We start from the raw sequence: 17825 nt of genomic DNA on the forward strand, positions 1-17825 counted from the left end.
ACAGCATCATCATTCAGGTGGTCTCAAACCGCACCACCATCCCAATTCCTGCGCAATTTCTCATACTTCTTCAGATCAGTAACACTAGGTCGAACGAATGACCTCGCAGCTACAAAGTCCTCAATCTTAATAGTATCACGACGCTTAATAGCCAAGTAACCAGCACGGCGTAACAAGCTGCCCAGATCCGCACCACTGAATCCCTCGCATTCCTCTGCAAGTCTGCGCAGTTCCTCATTGAACTCAACGGGTAAGTTCCGGACCAAAGTCTGCAGAATCTCGGCACGCTCCAGTGGTGAGGGAAGGTTAACGAAGAGGAGGGTCTCCAGACGACCTGGACGAAGCATGGCTGGGTCAATAATGTCGGGCCGGTTAGTAGCGGCAATGACATAGATTCCCTGGCGAGTGCCTAAACCGTCAAGTTCGGTGAGAAGGGTGTTAACGACACGTGCTGAGGCTTCGGAGAGCGCATCGTCACGACGGGGTACAAGAGCGTCTAATTCATCGAAGAAGATAACACAGGGAATAGAGGAGCGAGCGCGAACGAAAACTTGACGGACGGCACGCTCAGATTCACCGACGAACTTGTTCAGTAGCTCTGGACCCTTGACGCTGATGAAATTGGCGCGAGACTCGTTGGCCACGGCCTTGGCAAGCAGTGTCTTACCGCAACCTGGAGGTCCCCAAAGGAGAACACCGGTTGGCGCGGTGATACCGACCTTTTCGTAAATGTCGGGGTTCCGGATTGGCTCCACAATCGCAGTACAGAGTTCATCGCGCACACCACCCAGAGCACCGATATCTGCCCATGTTGTGTCGGGAATGGTAGCGAAGCCTTCACGCTTGGAAGAGGGTTGGATCTTAGGAAGTGCAGTGAAGAAGTCTGCGTTTGAGACGTGCACGGTCTCTGCTTCGTCGCCGATGGGGTTCTCTTTTGCGTGTGTGATTAAACGACGAAGTTCTTTAACCCTGGGGCTGATCTCGTCCTCCCCTTCAATTTCCATCTCCTCGCCGCTGTTGGACTTGAGGATGTCTAGGTATCGTTTAATGGCAGCTGATCCTGCGGTGGAGACAAGGTCGTTAAGGTCAGCACCGACGAAACCAGGTGTTCGCTTGGCCAGTGTCTTAAAGTCAAGGTCATCAGCTAATTCCATCTTCCGGGTCAAGGCTCGGAGAATCAGCTCTCGGACTGGCTCAGAGGGAACGGTCATATTAATTTCCTTATCGAAACGGCCTCCACGACGCAATGCGGCATCTAAGCTGTCTGGACGGTTGGTAGCTGCCAGAACAATGACGGGCTTTCCGTCGGTCTTCTCAAGAGCAATCTCGTCCATGCAGGTCAGAAGCTGGGCGACAATTCTCTTCTCCATTTCTCTTTGGGCACTCTCTCGCTTCGGTGTAATAGCATCGATTTCATCAATGAAGATCAGGCAAGGTGCAAGTCGCTTGGCCTCATCGAAGTGTTCTCGTAAAGCCTTCTCGGATTCACCCGACATGCCGGATACGATTGAGGGAGCTGAGATCGAGATGAAAGGCACACCCAGCTCTGCTGCGAATGCGTTGGCGATCATAGTCTTACCGCAACCAGGAGGACCATGCAGCAAGACTCCACGCGGCGGTTGTACGTTTGAAGAGAGGTAAACCTGTGGGCGAGTCATGGGCAGAATAACCAGGTCACCCAGTTCCTGTACCACATCGTCCAGACCACCCAAATCCGCCAGACTAACATGTGTTGGCGGGGACCGATCGACTGCGGAGTCTGCTTTGCGTCGTTTGGATGCTGATTCTCCGCCGTCTCTTCTTCTCTTCGAGGAACCTGACTCAGATTTCTTAGAGGACGCCGGTTTCGGGGTATTCCACATGCCGACAATGCTCTGGTTCACGCCATTGGGCTCCTATGAAATATTATCAGCCTGAAAACCAACACTCAGGCTACCCAGCATTGTGACATACAGTAGCAGGTGGCTCCTCAAGTCCCTCAAAGTCTCCCTCCACAGACTCCTCATCTTCGTCTCCCATATCGGCCTTAATAACTTCCAGTACTCGCTCCACACTGTCCTCTAGTAACTTCTTCGGCTTGCGGTTCAGACTTGAGTTCGATTTTTTGATCTGCTCGTAAATCGCAGAAGGTGAAAGACGAATGCGACTGGCGTCGGGTTGGTCGTCAATAATTTTGCGCACGACCTGGTAGACCTAGAAACCACTGTCAATTGATTTCCCCTTTAAACATATTTATAATGATCTTACCTCACGGTCTAGACCCTGACTTAGGGTCGGTCTTCCTCCACGATTCCTAGGCATGTTTGTAGTTGCGATAGCAAAGAAGAAAAAAAAATTGGGGAAAAAGCGGAAAGATGAGATTTAGCCGTGATTTTCGGGGTTAGCGGCCATGGCGGTGGAACTTCCCCCACGTCATTAACGAAATCAATGTTTCTATCCTACATTATAATGCGATATGGGAAACACAAGCAGTTCACAGAAGATTTCATCTCAGGATCGGTAAGTTTGAGATCCATAACAATTATTCCTCTTTGGAGTCTTGGAGGCCCTGCATTATGGCAGAATTCCCCTCACGAGACCCCTCCTTCAAACACTCCACTATGACTCCATGGCAACTGATAGCTGATTATTGAAATCAATAGAGCGATCCTCGATCTCAAGAACCAGCGCGATAAGCTAAAGCAGTATCGGAAACGTATTACGGTCTTAACTGACCGCGAAACCGAAATCGCAAAGGAATGTCTGGCGCAGAATGATCGACGACGAGCGCTGCTTGCGCTACGACGCAAGAAATACCAGGAGTCTCTTTTGGATAAGACCGATGGCCAACTCGCACAGCTGGAGCAACTAGCAAGTCAGGTGGAATTTGCACTGGTGCAGAAGGACGTGCTCTTTGGCTTGCAGCAGGGTACCGAGGTGCTCAAGGCTATCAACAAAGAGATGGGTGGGATTGAGGGCGTGGAACGATTGATGGGAGAGACAGAGGAAGCACGCGCTTATCAAGAGGTATGGAAAGCTACTACTTTCTCTACTATGATGCCTCTGGAATCAACTGACGGGACTCGATTACAGGAAATCAGTCAGATGCTCGAAGGCAACCTGTCCAACCAAGACGAGGACGATGTGGAAGAGGAACTGGAGGCTTTACAGCGCGAGGTCGCAGGTCCACAAGCTGCACCGAATTTACCAAATGCCCCAACCAACGCTTTACCTACACCGGAAGAGGTCGAGACCCCGGAGGAGCCAAGAAGGGCAAAAACAAAGACAAGAACAGCTGCACTAGCTGCGTAGTTGCTTCATCTTGAACTGGGTATAATTTGCATGACTTTGATCATAACACTGCATGGCGTTGGTGGTTTCTTGTGAACTTATGCACATTGTTTTGCTCATCATTCATAATCATTGCGTGTAGAAATCGTTAATACATTGAAGTTGAAGTTGAAATCGCCTTCCCATAAAAAGAAAAAGAAAAAAAAAGAATACAACCCGAAGCCCCAGGGTATCTTCAAGAATCAATTCAAAGTCTACTGACCAGGCATAACACGGCCTCCGAGACCACTAACACCTGGGATAGCGACATGGTCACTAGGATTGGCCGCCGCTTCGTAGAGGAAGCTCACAGGCTCCCGGTTCAGTGCCATAAATTGACCTTTGAATCCAATGTAGCCGACCTTGGTAACATCTTCATCTCCGTCGCTCCAGTTATCTTCAAAGAAAAGGGTGATCGAAGTGGTAGTGTTCCAGTGGGCGCGATTCAAAGGCAGCTCAAAGACATCAGCTCCGGCTTGGGGCTGTGGGACTTCAATGGTTTGAGTTGGGGAGAGTTCCGAAGCGGAGGGAAAGTCAAGGTCATCACGGTTCTTGAATAGTTTTACTGTCTTGGGTGCGGAGGAGGTTGGGGCTGTGTAGATGAGCAGAGAGTGAAGTTTGACTTGGCCCGTAAATCTAGTTTGTTATATTACGTTAGTTATAGTTTGAGCAATGTACGTGCGCCCGTGCTTTTTGTGTATCCGACAATGAGGGGCATAGCGGGGTAGTCAAATTTCGCAGGGAATAAACAATAACAAAGAAACTGATCAGAATTGAAGAATTGAATTGATTGTATAGTACTAACGGAATAAACATGAGGAGTTGCTCATCGGCATCACTCTCGAGCTCAGGCTTGTCATTCATTCGTTCAGCCCAAGTCTTTCGAACAATTGCAGCGCCACCTTGAGGAGTAGACTCTAGTCAAGAATGTTAGTAAATGCTCGATCACAGGTTTTCATATTGAGCTTGCTGCCCAGCAGAGACTTACCGTTCAAGGTGTTGATCATATCAAAGTCAATCTGCGAATAAAGAAGAGACTGGATAGCAGGGGTGATGTCGTTGGAATGATCATGCTCTGCATGGCAGTGCCCGCCATGGCCATTATCGTGGTGATCGTGACCAGACATGGTGAGTGATTTATCAAGTAAGTTGTGGAAAAAAGAACTCGAAGTAGATGTGAAGATGAAAGAAATGAAAAGCGGAAATCTCCCCGCATCCCGTGACATAGATCTACATTGCCTAGTAGATCTCATAGTAGATCTCACTCAAGCCATACATAGATATTATAGACAACTTGAAGGATATAGTTTATAGAATTATAAATATGAAGCTGAGTATACTGTGATATTGCATACCTATTAATGAGTAGTATGAAGAATTTTATGTTTTGCATTCATCAGTTCAACGCCTGGGTATCTTTGGATTTCTATTCTGGTTTGAACTAAGTCAAGTCACCTTATAATATTCAGGTGCATATTCCAAGAGATAATTCTTTTCAATCTTGGTAATGTCGCGGATGTATGTCTTGTCGCCTGTTTGCATGATTTCATGAAAAATCACCCAGTCTGCTTTGCGATTCTAAGAAAATGTTAGTAACATCCTCGAAAGGCACCTGGGAAGTTATATAAACTACACTTACAAACATCAAAGAACTAGGGTGAGCATGCAAGGTGAGGCCCCCGCTGACTGTCTTGAAAGTTCCATCTGGCTGCATCTTAGCAGCATGGGCAAAATAGCCGGTAGTAAGACATCGTTGAATCTGCTCTGGTTGTCTACTCGTATCAACAGTTTGTTGACGAGATAGAGTCTCATCAATCTGGATACCAAAGCGCTCAAGATATCGCTTCAATTGACCCCGAATGCTAACTGCTCGTTGCATTGCACGGTAGTTCAGAAGGTGCTCACGGCACCATTTGGAGTCCTTCTTGCCCTTGGTCACAAATGCCTGGTATACATTTAGGTAGGTAAGGTGATCACCTTCCTCGACGGCGAACTTGCGCCGGTGGCTTTCTGCGGCCTTCTTGTTGTCATGGCTCTGGACCCAGACTGTCCCTTGAAGACTGACCATGGCTGCAATGGAAAGCATCTCACTGAGACAGTTGAATGTGGGTGCTGCAAGTAGCACCTTCGCCATCATAGGATCAACTGCAAGCTCTGCCATACGCATACCAAGTGGTTTAGTAAGTTTGGCATAGTCATCCACTGCACCCAGGGAGAATAAAAGTTCAAAGGCTCGGATCACCAGCTCTGCTGGGGGCGATGTTAAGAAATCAAATCGGACGATGTTATCAATTCCCAAGGCCTTGAGGTGCATAACAATGGGAGCAAGATTTGATCGCTGAATTTCAGGAATGGTCGCTTCCGGGAGTTGTTCATAAGTTTGTTCTGTGTAGAGGCGAAAGCACTTGCCAGGCCTGGTTCTTCCCGCTCGGCCAGCACGTTGGGTGGCAGATGCTTTTGAGATGGGCACTGCCGTTAATGTTTCAATGCCGGTGCTGGGATTGTATGCTCGAAGTTTGGCAAAGCCACAGTCGATAACATAAACAATCCCGTCAATTGTCACTGATGCCTCTGCAATATTGGTTGAAACAATCACCTTACGTGAGTTTTCACTAGTTGGCTCAAACACGTACATTTGCTGTTCGGTGGTTAGACCGGCATACAGCGGCAATGGGACCAAAGAGGGAGATTTTGGATGAAGGTCGGCCGCCCGCTCAGATATCAATTGAATTGCTCGATCAATCTCTTCACGGCCAGTGAGGAAGACAAGAATGTCGCCTTCTGATTCTTGAGTGTGGATATCGAATACGGTCTTGACGGCTCTCTCCACATAGTCCTCTGCAGCTGATTCAAGGAACAACGTATCAACCGGATACATCCTGCCCTCCAGGCTAATGATTCTTCCAATGCTTCCACCCAGCTCAGCGGGATCTGCGTCGGGATGATACTCATCGCCTGCAAAAAATCTCAGAAAATCCTCTGCCTGAAGTGTTGCACTACTTATAATAATGCGAAGCTCGGGGCGCTTTTTTCTAATTTTCTTGAGGATTCCAAGTAGGACATCCGTACTCAAAGACCTCTCATGGGCCTCATCGACCATGATCACGGAATACCTTGATAACAGTGGATCAACAAGTGCTTCTCTGAGCAGCATTCCATCTGTGAGAAACTTGACTCTGGTTTCAGCAGAAGTAAGGTCCTCAAACCGAATTGAGTAGCCTACTGCCTCTCCGACCTTACAGCGCATCTCCTCCGCAACTCTTGTGGCAACTGTGGTGGCAGCCACGCGACGGGGCTATATAAGAGTATTTAGCAAGATCCCATTCAATTCATTCTAAATTTTTTACATACCTGAGTGACAGCAATGAGCTTTCCATCTTCACACCAACCTGCCTGATCAAGATACTGGGGGAGTTGTGTTGTTTTTCCACTGCCCGTCTGGCCTACCACAATAGTGACCGGGTATTTCTCAACCAAATAAAGAAGACTTGCTTTGTGTCTTGCAATAGGTAAAAGTGCAGCTGGTTTATACAACGCTGGAATGAAGGAGGTCGACAACTCCTGCTCTGTTGTCATTTTTGCTTTTTTTGCCCCGATGAAAATTAAGACTGTAGATTGTTGCTTAACATGCCAGATCACGCATAGATGTAATAATAAGAAACCATGCTGAATATCCTCTATCGAGATAATTGATCATGGTAAGAATATGTGGTGATGTACCAGTAAGATTCCAGTATAAAAGCTCCCGCTGAATTCATCACGTGCACCATGTCACTTGTTTGGAGCTTCCCCGATTTATCTGCCTGCGCCACGTTCTACACTTCTTATATCTACAGGCAACAACTTTCTTTCATTTCAAGTTCGTCTGCTTTCACCATTTCAAATATTGATCTGAACTCGCAAACACCATCCAAGATGCCCGACGAGGAGAAAACCGTAGGTGGTCATTTCTATCTGCAGCTATGAAGGAGAAGGCTTACAATTATCAGTCTACTCCCAGTAAACCTTCGGTTGCGCCGAACAGCCCTAGAGCCGAGTCGCCGACTACTGCGCGCCCCCCTAGACTTCGACGATGAGCCCCAGGAGAGCGGCGTGCTCACAGTCAACAACACTCCATCCCAGCAGACCGCCACTGAAGCTACCCTCGCTGCCCCGCCTAAGCCTCCCCGGCCTTTGAGTCCCAAGCAGCATGCGGAGAACACACTCACAGAGGCTTTCCCTACAATTGATACATCGGTTGTCAAGGCTGTGCTGACAGCAAGCAATTGGAATGTCGAGCGAGCATTTAACGCACTCCTCGGTTCGTGCACTATGCGCTTCGGATGAATATACGTGGGGACTATAAACTAACGTCTACAGGTATGACCGACCCTACTGCGCAGGAGGATATGGTTCCTCCCCCGAAGCCACCTCGTCCCACTCAACGACAGGCCACTTCTACCACCCAGAGACAAATGGAATCCGACGAAATGTATGCGCGCCAACTGGCTGAGCACTACAACTCCCGCCGCGGACCGTTCCAAGAGTGGCAGAACGACCCTCGGTATAACCAGTCACGAGGAAGACAAGAAGAGGAGGAGGAAAAGGAATATAGCTTTTTTGATGGTAATTATTGCCTGTTGGTCCTTGAATAAGTTTATAAGAACTGACAGAGTGGGCTCATAGATGATTTGCCGGTGATTCGTGAGAATCTGCGCAAGGGATTCTTGGAGACACAGTCCAAAGTGAACTCATGGGTCACAAACTTCAAGAAGAGACTGGATGGTGATGATCTGGATGAGGAGCCCAACCAAGATCGCGAGCAACAAGCAGCGTACGGGCGTCCGCGACGAAGCGGCGATACGAGCCGTCGCAGTGGAGATAGAGAGCGCTATGATGCAGACCCACAGGTGCTAGGAGATGACTTCTCTGCTCTTGAACTGAGAGACTCTGAAGGTATAACATGCCCCTTCTCCAGATCTGCTTTGTATCCAACTAACACTACGTCAGCTCCTCCGCCCCGTCCTCCTCGCCCTCTGGCCAACACAGATTTCAAGAAAACATCGTCGCCATCCCCCGATCGACGAAAGGTATCATTCCAGGATGGACCACCCACCGAGATCGATACCGGACGCAATGTTCCCAGCGGCAGCAAGTCCAGCAAGTGGCAGCCCTTGGCAACAGTGGACCCATCCCCAGTAGCGGAGAACGACCCCTTTAGCCTGGGCGATAGTGATGATGAGAAGGAGACCAAGCCTAAGGAGCAACCCACTGTTGCAGAGAGTGACCAACTCAAGAATGCGACAGCTGAGGCCATGTCTGCTGAAATTGGCTCGAAAGAGAAGGACGATAAGGCCGAATCCTCAAAGTAATGTGTGGATGGTTATTTGATCCTTTCCTTATGGTATTCTTTTCCTTTTACTCGACCTGGCTTTATTTTCATGATTTTCAAATCTCTTAGCCTTCATGATTCCCATTGATAGCCCTAGGGCTTACAATGCCCGATATTACACCAGACACATGTGTTTCTAGTTAATGATATTGAAAGAAAGTAGTCAATTTCATAATTTGAATATCATTAAAAGGATAGTTAAACAAGGGTATCTTTCAGATAGATCACATAGACCATTCAACGCCGGAATCCAGAGCCACAAATGGTGGAAGAGTCGTAGAATTGTCAACACTGGTCTACTGACCACGATTGACAGTTGCTGCCTCTTTGCGCAAATCTTTGATCACCGCCTATACCAGAAAATCATTAGTTCAAATCACTTGCTTAGGCGAAGACAAACCTGCCGAGTGATTCATACCGCAAGAGCATCAGGATTAACACCATTTTCAATCAAGGACACACAGAGAGACAGTTCAGTCCGGTTCAAATTGGTATTCTAGAGCAGTTAGAATCAGTTCGATTGGTTGGCACTAGCATAACATCTGGATATCTGAATTCTGGGCATCTCGATGAGAGGTTGCAGGAGGTATTAAGGTGACACACCAGTATTTTAGAGATATCCTCTAGAATATCGATGACATCTCGCGCTGCCTGGCGCTTGTTATCAGCGTCGGTGGGCATGAGGTCGGTTTCACTGGTTCTCTGTTACTGGGATGCGAGATGATGTTGATGCCGAAGTGACAAGTTTGTTGGGGTGGGCGGAACCCACCGCGTTCGCCCACATGTGCAGTCTTAGTGGCCGTGACCTATCTATATGCCGAATGTTGGACAAAATCAATAATGATTTTGTATATTGTTTGTTTTATATTAGACTCATTTGGTGCCCAGGTGAGGATTTTTCTGGCGATTTTTAACTAATATTGAGCATATTTTATCTTATGTGTTCTCTATGGCACGTTCAGTTGCGTACTAATCTCGCCTCGAGTCCTATAACGAGGACTCTAGGAGTCTGCCAAAAAAAACACTAGTAAGTCTAGTATGTACTCTGGCACTCACTATCATAGAGTTGAGACGAGTTCATATTAATTACCAGGACCCCTTATATCCATCCATATGAGCTTAGATGGGGGTACTTCCCCTTGTTTTGGTCCAAGGGCACTCTCCTTGAAGATACCGTGCACAAGTATAGCCTCTGAGGACTTAGAGTAATCTAAGATCGACCAAATGTCAATCCCGTTACAGCTCCACTCAGACTTAAAATGATTAACTGAAATTAGACTAATTAAACAATATCACTAGGAATGTCAACTGGTGTAGGATAGTTCTGCCTTAGGCACCAAGGGCATTGCCGAACAAATCCTGCAAACCATCACCTTCACCATACAACTGCCTCACTGCGCCTCTGTCAAACCTGAGAATTCTTTCTTAAATTATAACTCCGCATCCAATTTTAAGAGTGGCGTGTTTCATTCGCTCAAACAACTTTGTGTCACGTTGGAATGAACTGGGATCTTAACGGCGCGATCAAGAATGCCACCAACATTAACCTTCTCGGACATTCATTCCTTGAAAAGGAACGAGGCAATAGAAATTCTTACCCAGATATCGCGTATCGAGAAGAAGACATTCCCCACCAATGAGGCATTCGCCTTTGGAGAAGAATTGTGGAGAAAGAAGCCCAACACGCGAGTACTATACGCGACTCAAACCAGGGAGGGCAGTAAACCAGAGCTTATCGCCTATGGAGTGTATGTGCGCCAGAAGGGCGTTGCTCTCCTACACAAGGTCTGCGTGATAGAAGCCTGTCGACGACAGGGTGTTGGGCAGCAACTTATGTCCTACATTCAAGAGCGCCTGCGAAAGGAGGGCTGCCACTACATTCAACTGTGGGTAGACAAGGCCAGGGAACCTGCCCGGGCATTATATCAGCGTGGTGGATTCAAGGAGCAAGAGGAGATCCCTGACTACTATGCCCCTGGTCGGACGGGGATTCGAATGATCCTAGACTTGGAACGTGATGGGTGAAAGCCACCTGCAGCTATCCGAAGCCTGGCGGCATACCATACTGTAGTAGAACGTTTGGATCTGTTCTCCTACTCTTCTAGACACGACACGGTTCCTTGCCTGGTAGGCTCTTTGGAAATGTGACGAGGGGCAAGAAATCATGGGAGTGGTTGGGTCCTATACTCCTTGGCTGCAGAAGGAGCTACCCCTTGCTGCTTGAAACGTGAGCCCGAAGCTCCGACGCGCTGTCCCCATTCCCGGCTGTCACTTTGCACTCTGTTGCATACTTCGGTGACGTCGAGCATATCCAGGCATGGCTACACGCGAAGGGCATGCCTTGAATGGCTCCCTATCAGTCCCTTTGGCACGAGAGGGAGCGGATCTCCTTCCAAGAGATCATGGAGACGTTTCTTTCTCATCTTTGCTTTCTGTCTCTTTTCATCGTCGTGTTTCTATCTACCTGCGATTCTGAGTGCTTCTTCTTGGTTTGAATTGATCGTGTGAATTGGGGTAATTCTTGTCTTTCGTCGTGCCCGCTATACACAGTCTTATGGACTTGCTCCGGGCACCTCGATCAGACATGGCGCTTTTTCTTATTATTGTCCTGGCATTTGTATCCGCCGTTAATGCCGCGGCGCTTACAGCGAACTATCCCATCAATTCGCAATTACCTCCAGTTGCGCGAGTCTCCCAGCTCTTTCGATTTGTGTTCGCCGGTAGCACGTTCGCCAACTCAGACTCAGACACCAAGTATTCACTCTCAAATGCTCCATCGTGGCTGTCAGTGGACAGTGGCAGTCGCACACTTTCTGGAACTCCAGAATCCGGCGACACGGGCGCTAAGACGTTCAAACTGAACGCATCTAAGGGATCGGAGTCGGACAGCATGGATGTTACCCTTATTATAACTGCAGACGAGGGACCCACCGAGGGAAAGCCTCTTATACAACAGCTCGAAGCTATCGGCCCAGTATCCTACCCATCTACGCTTTTCATTCACCCCGGACGCCCATTTGCGATTGAATTCGACTCGGTCACTTTTCAGAATACTCATCCTTCAACGATATACTATGGCACTTCACCTAATAATGCCCCACTGCCATCGTGGATTAGCTTCGATCCTGCTGCTCTCAAATTCGTTGGAAATACACCACCTTTTCCAGGATCCGGGTCACAGGCTTTTACATTCCAACTCATTGCATCGGACGTGGCAGGATATAGCGCCGCTAATATGACCTTCCAACTTGTGATCGGCCCTCATATACTTGCATTCAATGAAACGGTGCAGGTATTCAACCTCACCAGAGGCGACAAGTTTACCAGCCCAGACTTCCAAAGTTTACTCTCCCTGGACGGTTCGCCGGTTTCGAGCTCAGACATGACGAAGATCGAGGCTAATCTGCCTGATTGGTTGTCCATCGATAATAAGACGCTTTCCCTGAGTGGCACACCTCCAAAGAATGCTATCAATCAGAATATCACTCTTACAATCACCGACAGCTACTACGATCAGGCGGATCTTATGGTGCGCTTGGATTTCCTGGAGCTATTCCTTGAGTCTGTTGAGGGTTGCGAAGCAACTATTGGCGAGGACTTTGAGTTCGTTTTCAACCAATTCACTGTAACGGACAACTCAGTGCAGCTCGATGTCAGTCTACCTGAAGACCTATCATCATGGTTGACCTACTTCCCGGATAATAAAACGCTATATGGCCATGTGCCGTCCGGTATGAAGCCGCAGAAGTTCAACATGTCTTTGACAGCGCACCAGGGCAATACAGAGGATGCGCATAATTTCGAACTAGATGTGCTCGAACCAGCTGATACTCATTCGAGCTCTGGGGATCCATTCTCGGACCAGTCTGGTCACTCTCATAAGAAGGCCGGGGTGATAGCCATATCAGTGGTGATCCCAGTTGTGGTAATCTTAAGCTTGATGATTCTCTTTCTCTGCTGGCGTCGCCGAAGAAAGACTATTACCGTGGAAGAGGGCGATGCGCAGGGCAAATCACCACCGCCGCGTCCTGCAAGGCCCGATATGCCCAACTGCCAGCCTGGCGGTACTGAAAGGGCCATACGAGACGACAACTCCGAAGACTGGGTGAGCAATATCTCTCCTACCTCGGATCTTCCCAAGTTGGAACTCGGACCTACGTGGAATGTTGCATCATTCGAGAAGCCACAGGATTCGATGGAGCCTATTCCAGCACCCAACCCACCACCACGGTCTCCCAAGCGAAGTGCCTTTGTGCCACTGCGAGATTCTATCATTGAGGAAGACAAACCGCTTGCGCGGTCTCCTGGCAAGAAACAAAGTAATCGTCTCTCCCATACAAACAGTCCTCCGGTACGGCGTCGCCGTTCTACCAGACGTGAGCCGTTGAAGACAATACAACCTCGGGCGATGAAGCGCGAGTCCGTGCAGTCATCTCGTTCCAAACGATACTCGAAGCGATCCAGCGGAATTTCCTCCGTTGCCTCTGGGTTACCAGTGCGTCTAAGCGGCGCTGGTCATGGTGCTGGTGGATTCGGTCCTCTTGGCCATGGGGTGGTCCACATGTCATGGCAAAACAAAAGAGGGTCAATGATGAGCGATGAGAACAGCATGATGAACATTGCACCACTATTTCCTCGACCCCCTGCCGCCGGCCGAATGAGACATAGCATAACATCCAGTATCCCCGAAAAGCGAGTTACACTACGTGCTGTGGAACCTGATGAATCTACCATCTCGGAAGCCGACTCCCTAGAGGCATTCGTGCACAGTCGAGCAAAGCACCGCAACTCCGCCAACCCACTTTTTTCTGCTCAGATCAGCCGTCGCACTTCTTCTGGTCTCCGTGCGCTGGACCGTGCACGCAGCATCCGGAGCCGCGCAGACACGGTATCTGTATCAACATTCACCGATGAATACCGACAATCTATTCAAGAACGCCCTCACTCTACTGCACTTTCTGTTTCTGAATACGGGGATGAGAACCGCATGTCTCATTACCAGACCGTTCAGCCACCCCACAACCTGTTCCCATTGGCTGAAGGAGGCAGTCAGAGTCAGCTGAGCTTGGCGCAAGATTACCGCGGTGTCATCTCTCCTCTTCCTCGATTCTGGAGTGAGAATAGCTTGAGCAGTGCTCGGCATGTGGACTCTGGGAATTACTCGAAGCCCGGTGAGGGATCAGCTATGCATCTTAGCTCATCCATTGTTTCTGATCTTGATGAGCATCTTTCGAGGAAGGCTAGTCCTCACAAGAACTCGAATAATCCGTTCTTGAACCCAACACTGGCCCGGCCATCCCCGATTCGCGATTTGAGTCATCGAGGGCTTCCTGTTGCTAGCAGTGGGGAGTTAGCATTTGTTTAGTTTAGTTCTGTCTGGCCTTTTTTTCAAGCATCTCATTGATTGTCTTACATTGTGGTTCAATTTTGTTTTGGAGTTTTGGGCATAACATGATATCCATTGGGTTTTTGATAGCTCTGTGGACTACTAGGTAGTCTTAGTTTAGTGATCCTGAATAGCACTGTTTGCAAATATTGCAATAATTCAAGTGGGCCTAGATCTATTGATAGAATCCAACAAAGGCTTAGCTGCATAGTACTAATAGTAATAGTGTAGAGTGACTGTGCATAGTGCATCCCTCGCATACTATTACTGAACTCCTAATGCTTCACCGGAGATGATTTCCCTTGTATGGTCTCATACAGAATTCAGATGCCCCAGATTCCTTAATGAAAAAATTACAGGGATTCTAACATTATAGTGATATTTGTACTTATTATTAGTGATTTTAATTTAATCTAATATATGTCTTATTTGTCTTATTATCACCTCTATTCCTCATATTAGCCTATTTCTTTGGGCATCTACTAGGCAGTCAAGCACACGACTTGTATGTAATGTCACGGGAAATCTCTGCCTGGCAGAAACACGATCTCACCAAAATCCTTTTTTCTCTCCTTTTCTTCTAGATTTCCTCCTTTCTCTTTATATTTTAAATTCACTTTTCATCTCTTCATCTTCTACTGTATTTTCCTCTTTTTCCCTTGATTCATCTTCCCCCAGAAGCCCTAGATCGTCATTGTTCCCCACTCGGCAGGCGACTTATCGCGGGACCCAGAAACGCGAAAGACCTTCCTCACCTGACCTTGTTCCTTTCTCCTCTCCCACTCTCATCTACTTCACTCCGATTTCCCTCCCCCCTCTGTATTTCCAATCCGTGCCATTATGGGTCAGACCTTATCGGAACCCGTGGTTGAGAAGGTGAGCTTCAATTTTCCTTGCCCCTCCCCAAACCCCCTTTGCCTTTTTCCCCAATCCGAGGCACATCAGCCACATCAGCCCTCCCCCCCCCCCCGGACTCCCCGCCCACATATCTCCCCGATCTGGATCTCAGACTCGATATCTGGTTCTTGAGCTTGGATTCTATCTTGTTGATATTGAATCGGGCGCAATTCCCTACTTAGAAATGTCTGATTTCTTGAGGTGGAATCCGATATGCGGGGTCCGCTGACTTGGAGGGGCTGAGATCGCTTCGGCAAGAGGCCCTCGAGAACCCAGAATTTCGCCCCCAAGAATACTGAGATTTATCTATCATATTGAAAACTTCGTGGATTTCGTTTCAGAGACCTGGTTTAACTAATTATTTTTCTCTTGATTTAGGTGTCTTCCGAGGGCGAAGATGACTGCTGCTTGTACGGTGTCTCTGCCATGCAAGGATGGCGAATTAGCATGGAAGATGCCCACGCCGCCGTCCTCGATCTTCAAGCGAAGTACTCCAACAAGGATGGCAAACCGACAGATCCGGCCGAACGTCTAGCCTTCTTTGGTGTTTACGATGGTCACGGTGGTGATAAGGTTGCGCTGTTTGCTGGAGAACACCTCCACCGAATTGTGGCGAAGCAGGATGCTTTTGCCAAGGGAGATATTGAGCAGGCTATGAAGGATGGTTTCCTGGCTACTGACCGGGCCATTTTGGAAGGTTAGTCTTTGTGTTGATTTGGGTTATATAGAGCCCTTTTCTTCGTCTGTGCGGTCCTCTTCATTTGAATAGTTTAACTGATTGCGGGTGTGTGTGATACAGATCCTAGATATGAAGAAGAAGTGTCTGGCTGCACTGCTTCAACTAGCATTATCTCAAAGCACAAGATCTGGGTGGTATGTACACAGTGTTTAGGATGGTGAATGAGCAAATACTGACATGAGCAGGCCAATGCTGGTGATTCCCGCTCAGTTCTGGGTGTGAAGGGCCGTGCTAAGCCACTCTCATATGATCACAAGCCCCAGAACGAAGGTCAGTTTATAACGGGAGCAATCTCTCATGTCAATTGCTAACACCCAGATAGGCGAGAAGGCCCGTATTACTGCAGCCGGTGGTTTCGTCGACTTTGGCCGAGTTAACGGCAACTTGGCCCTATCCCGTGCCATTGGAGATTTCGAGTTTAAGAAGAGTGCCGAGTTGTCTCCTGAGCAGCAGATCGTGACCGCGTACCCCGATGTGACCATGCATGAAGTGACTGAGGATGATGAATTCCTCGTTATTGCCTGTGACGGTACGTTATACCCTCAAATGTCTCTTTTGAACTAATCTCATATACCTCCCATTATCTAGGTATCTGGGACTGCCAGTCCTCTCAGGCCGTGGTCGAGTTTGTGCGACGAGGAATTGCTGCCAAGCAGGACCTATACCGGATTTGCGAGAACATGATGGATAACTGTCTGGCTTCCAATAGCGAGACCGGTGGTGTTGGATGTGATAACATGACTATGACTATCATCGGATTGCTGAATGGCAAGACCAAGGAGGAATGGTACAACCAAATTGCAGAGCGGGTTGCGAGCGGAGACGGCCCTTGTGCTCCGCCCGAGTACGGCAAGTCTCACGAGGAACCCGAAGGAAGCCCCTCTTCGTGCTGACGGTCAGAGTTGCGCACAGCCGAATTCCGAGGCCCCGGGATCCGGAACCAGTTTGAGGATCAGCTCGATGACTATGACTTGGAGATGGATCGTTCGCGGGCTTTCAATGAACGTGCGGGTCGGATCATTCTGTTGGGAGATGGCACCGAGGTCATTCCGGATCATAATGAGGAGGAGTTGTTCGACCAGACAGAAGATCAGGATCTGGTTAACCAGGTGCACCCAACTGATTCAATTCGGAATGATCGTGAAGCCACCCCTGGACCTCAAAGCAAGAACGATGCCTCTCAAATATCCGAGTCCCCGGCTTCCACTGACGACAAGGACAAGTCGACGTAGTTTGTTTTTCTCTTTGGATCCTTTGCCCACCCTTAGCAACGACTTTGTTCCCTGTCCTCTTGTTTTGGCTGTTTGAATTTCCCTCTCCTTTCCTATTGTCCTCCTCCTTGTTTCGACTTACCTCCCACCGTTGTCTCCGCCCTTTTTTCACGCCTTTTCTTTTTATTTTTCTCTCTAGTTATCTTCGGGTTGTCTTTTTGAGCTCCTCTTATTCAGGTGCCCACCTTGGGGATGGATTCGGGTCAATGTGAAATGGGAACAAAGAAATGGGAAAGGGAAGAGACAACATGGGGTTTGAAGATGGATTAAGGCCCTTTGCCGGGAGCCATGGGCCTTTGATGAGCACGTCCTGTCTTTGATTTTTATTATGCCTTCACACCCACGAGATACCGCAGAAAATGCCCCCGCTATTGACGAACCATTACACGTTTTTCTTCTTTGCTCTCAAGTTCCTACCTAGAAATGATTTGGAGGAACTGACCAGACTGGAATGTGCCTGGATTATATGAGCTGAAGGAGAAGAATTCCCTGGATGTTCTAAGGTAGACCTGTTTATTAGCAGAGGAGTTCCGGGAGATGGTGTGTCCTACTATACAATGATCCTTTGATGGAGTATCAGGAGAGAATATAGGATACTAAATACTCTATCTACTTTTATCAGCATTTTAAATGCTCTATATAGTATAGTATAGTATATAATAGATATAACTAGTAGACTTGATAGACTTGACCAGATCTACAAGGATCATCTAGTACCAAGTTACGCCCCCACTCTTTTCTCTATGATCCCCAATAAGAAAATTACCCCCTAACCGGTTCAACCCGCTTCTACTTTTTCTCTAGCTAAGCTCCTTCCAAGGTTCTTCTCTCTACTTCAAGTCCAAAACAAAA

General features: G+C 48.1%; 9 protein-coding genes across 9 annotated transcripts; 5 read left to right on the plus strand and 4 right to left on the minus strand.

The window, feature by feature from the left end:
- Positions 1-23: 23 nt before the first annotated feature.
- Positions 24-2301, minus strand: N7483_011430 (putative AAA family ATPase/60S ribosome export protein Rix7; the record flags this gene model as incomplete). Its single annotated transcript, XM_057094857.1, has 3 exons — positions 24-1895; positions 1954-2193; positions 2248-2301. 3 exons carry the CDS (start codon positions 2299-2301, stop codon positions 24-26), a joined length of 2166 nt encoding a protein of 721 aa, XP_056940828.1.
- Positions 2302-2455: 154 nt separating this feature from the next.
- N7483_011431 (ESCRT-III subunit protein VPS20) lies at positions 2456-3291 on the plus strand (the record flags this gene model as incomplete). The annotated part of the gene is made up of 2 exons (XM_057094858.1): positions 2456-2499; positions 2643-3291. The coding sequence occupies 2 exons, from the start codon at positions 2456-2458 to the stop codon at positions 3289-3291; spliced, it is 693 nt and encodes a 230-aa protein (XP_056940829.1).
- A 233-nt stretch (positions 3292-3524) lies between these two features.
- On the minus strand, positions 3525-4436 carry N7483_011432 (PITH domain-containing protein; the record flags this gene model as incomplete). Its single annotated transcript, XM_057094859.1, has 3 exons — positions 3525-3945; positions 4115-4226; positions 4298-4436. 3 exons carry the CDS (start codon positions 4434-4436, stop codon positions 3525-3527), a joined length of 672 nt encoding a protein of 223 aa, XP_056940830.1.
- Positions 4437-4755: 319 nt separating this feature from the next.
- Positions 4756-6885, minus strand: N7483_011433 (putative ATP dependent RNA helicase; the record flags this gene model as incomplete). The annotated part of the gene is made up of 3 exons (XM_057094860.1): positions 4756-4887; positions 4949-6604; positions 6661-6885. The coding sequence occupies 3 exons, from the start codon at positions 6883-6885 to the stop codon at positions 4756-4758; spliced, it is 2013 nt and encodes a 670-aa protein (XP_056940831.1).
- A 339-nt stretch (positions 6886-7224) lies between these two features.
- N7483_011434 (uncharacterized protein) lies at positions 7225-8660 on the plus strand (the record flags this gene model as incomplete). The annotated part of the gene is made up of 4 exons (XM_057094861.1): positions 7225-7249; positions 7373-7609; positions 7669-7914; positions 7975-8660. The coding sequence occupies 4 exons, from the start codon at positions 7225-7227 to the stop codon at positions 8658-8660; spliced, it is 1194 nt and encodes a 397-aa protein (XP_056940832.1).
- Positions 8661-8976: 316 nt separating this feature from the next.
- N7483_011435 (mitotic-spindle organizing protein 1) lies at positions 8977-9361 on the minus strand (the record flags this gene model as incomplete). The annotated part of the gene is made up of 3 exons (XM_057094862.1): positions 8977-9030; positions 9099-9176; positions 9284-9361. The coding sequence occupies 3 exons, from the start codon at positions 9359-9361 to the stop codon at positions 8977-8979; spliced, it is 210 nt and encodes a 69-aa protein (XP_056940833.1).
- Positions 9362-10210: 849 nt separating this feature from the next.
- On the plus strand, positions 10211-10705 carry N7483_011436 (GNAT family N-acetyltransferase; the record flags this gene model as incomplete). The annotated part of the gene is made up of 1 exon (XM_057094863.1): positions 10211-10705. One exon carries the CDS (start codon positions 10211-10213, stop codon positions 10703-10705), a length of 495 nt encoding a protein of 164 aa, XP_056940834.1.
- A 559-nt stretch (positions 10706-11264) lies between these two features.
- On the plus strand, positions 11265-14045 carry N7483_011437 (putative transmembrane glycoprotein; the record flags this gene model as incomplete). Its single annotated transcript, XM_057094864.1, has 1 exon — positions 11265-14045. The coding sequence occupies one exon, from the start codon at positions 11265-11267 to the stop codon at positions 14043-14045; it is 2781 nt and encodes a 926-aa protein (XP_056940835.1).
- An 861-nt stretch (positions 14046-14906) lies between these two features.
- Positions 14907-16934, plus strand: N7483_011438 (PP2C family serine/threonine-protein phosphatase; the record flags this gene model as incomplete). Its single annotated transcript, XM_057094865.1, has 7 exons — positions 14907-14942; positions 15342-15660; positions 15763-15836; positions 15888-15972; positions 16025-16231; positions 16291-16551; positions 16603-16934. The coding sequence occupies 7 exons, from the start codon at positions 14907-14909 to the stop codon at positions 16932-16934; spliced, it is 1314 nt and encodes a 437-aa protein (XP_056940836.1).
- Between the last annotated feature and the right edge of the window lie 891 nt (positions 16935-17825).

Source organism: Penicillium malachiteum, assembly GCF_028827825.1.
Source record: "Penicillium malachiteum strain IBT 17515 chromosome Unknown utg000005l:1.0-9002435.0:326005.0-9005861.0, whole genome shotgun sequence".
Classification (NCBI taxonomy): domain Eukaryota; kingdom Fungi; phylum Ascomycota; class Eurotiomycetes; order Eurotiales; family Aspergillaceae; genus Penicillium; species Penicillium malachiteum.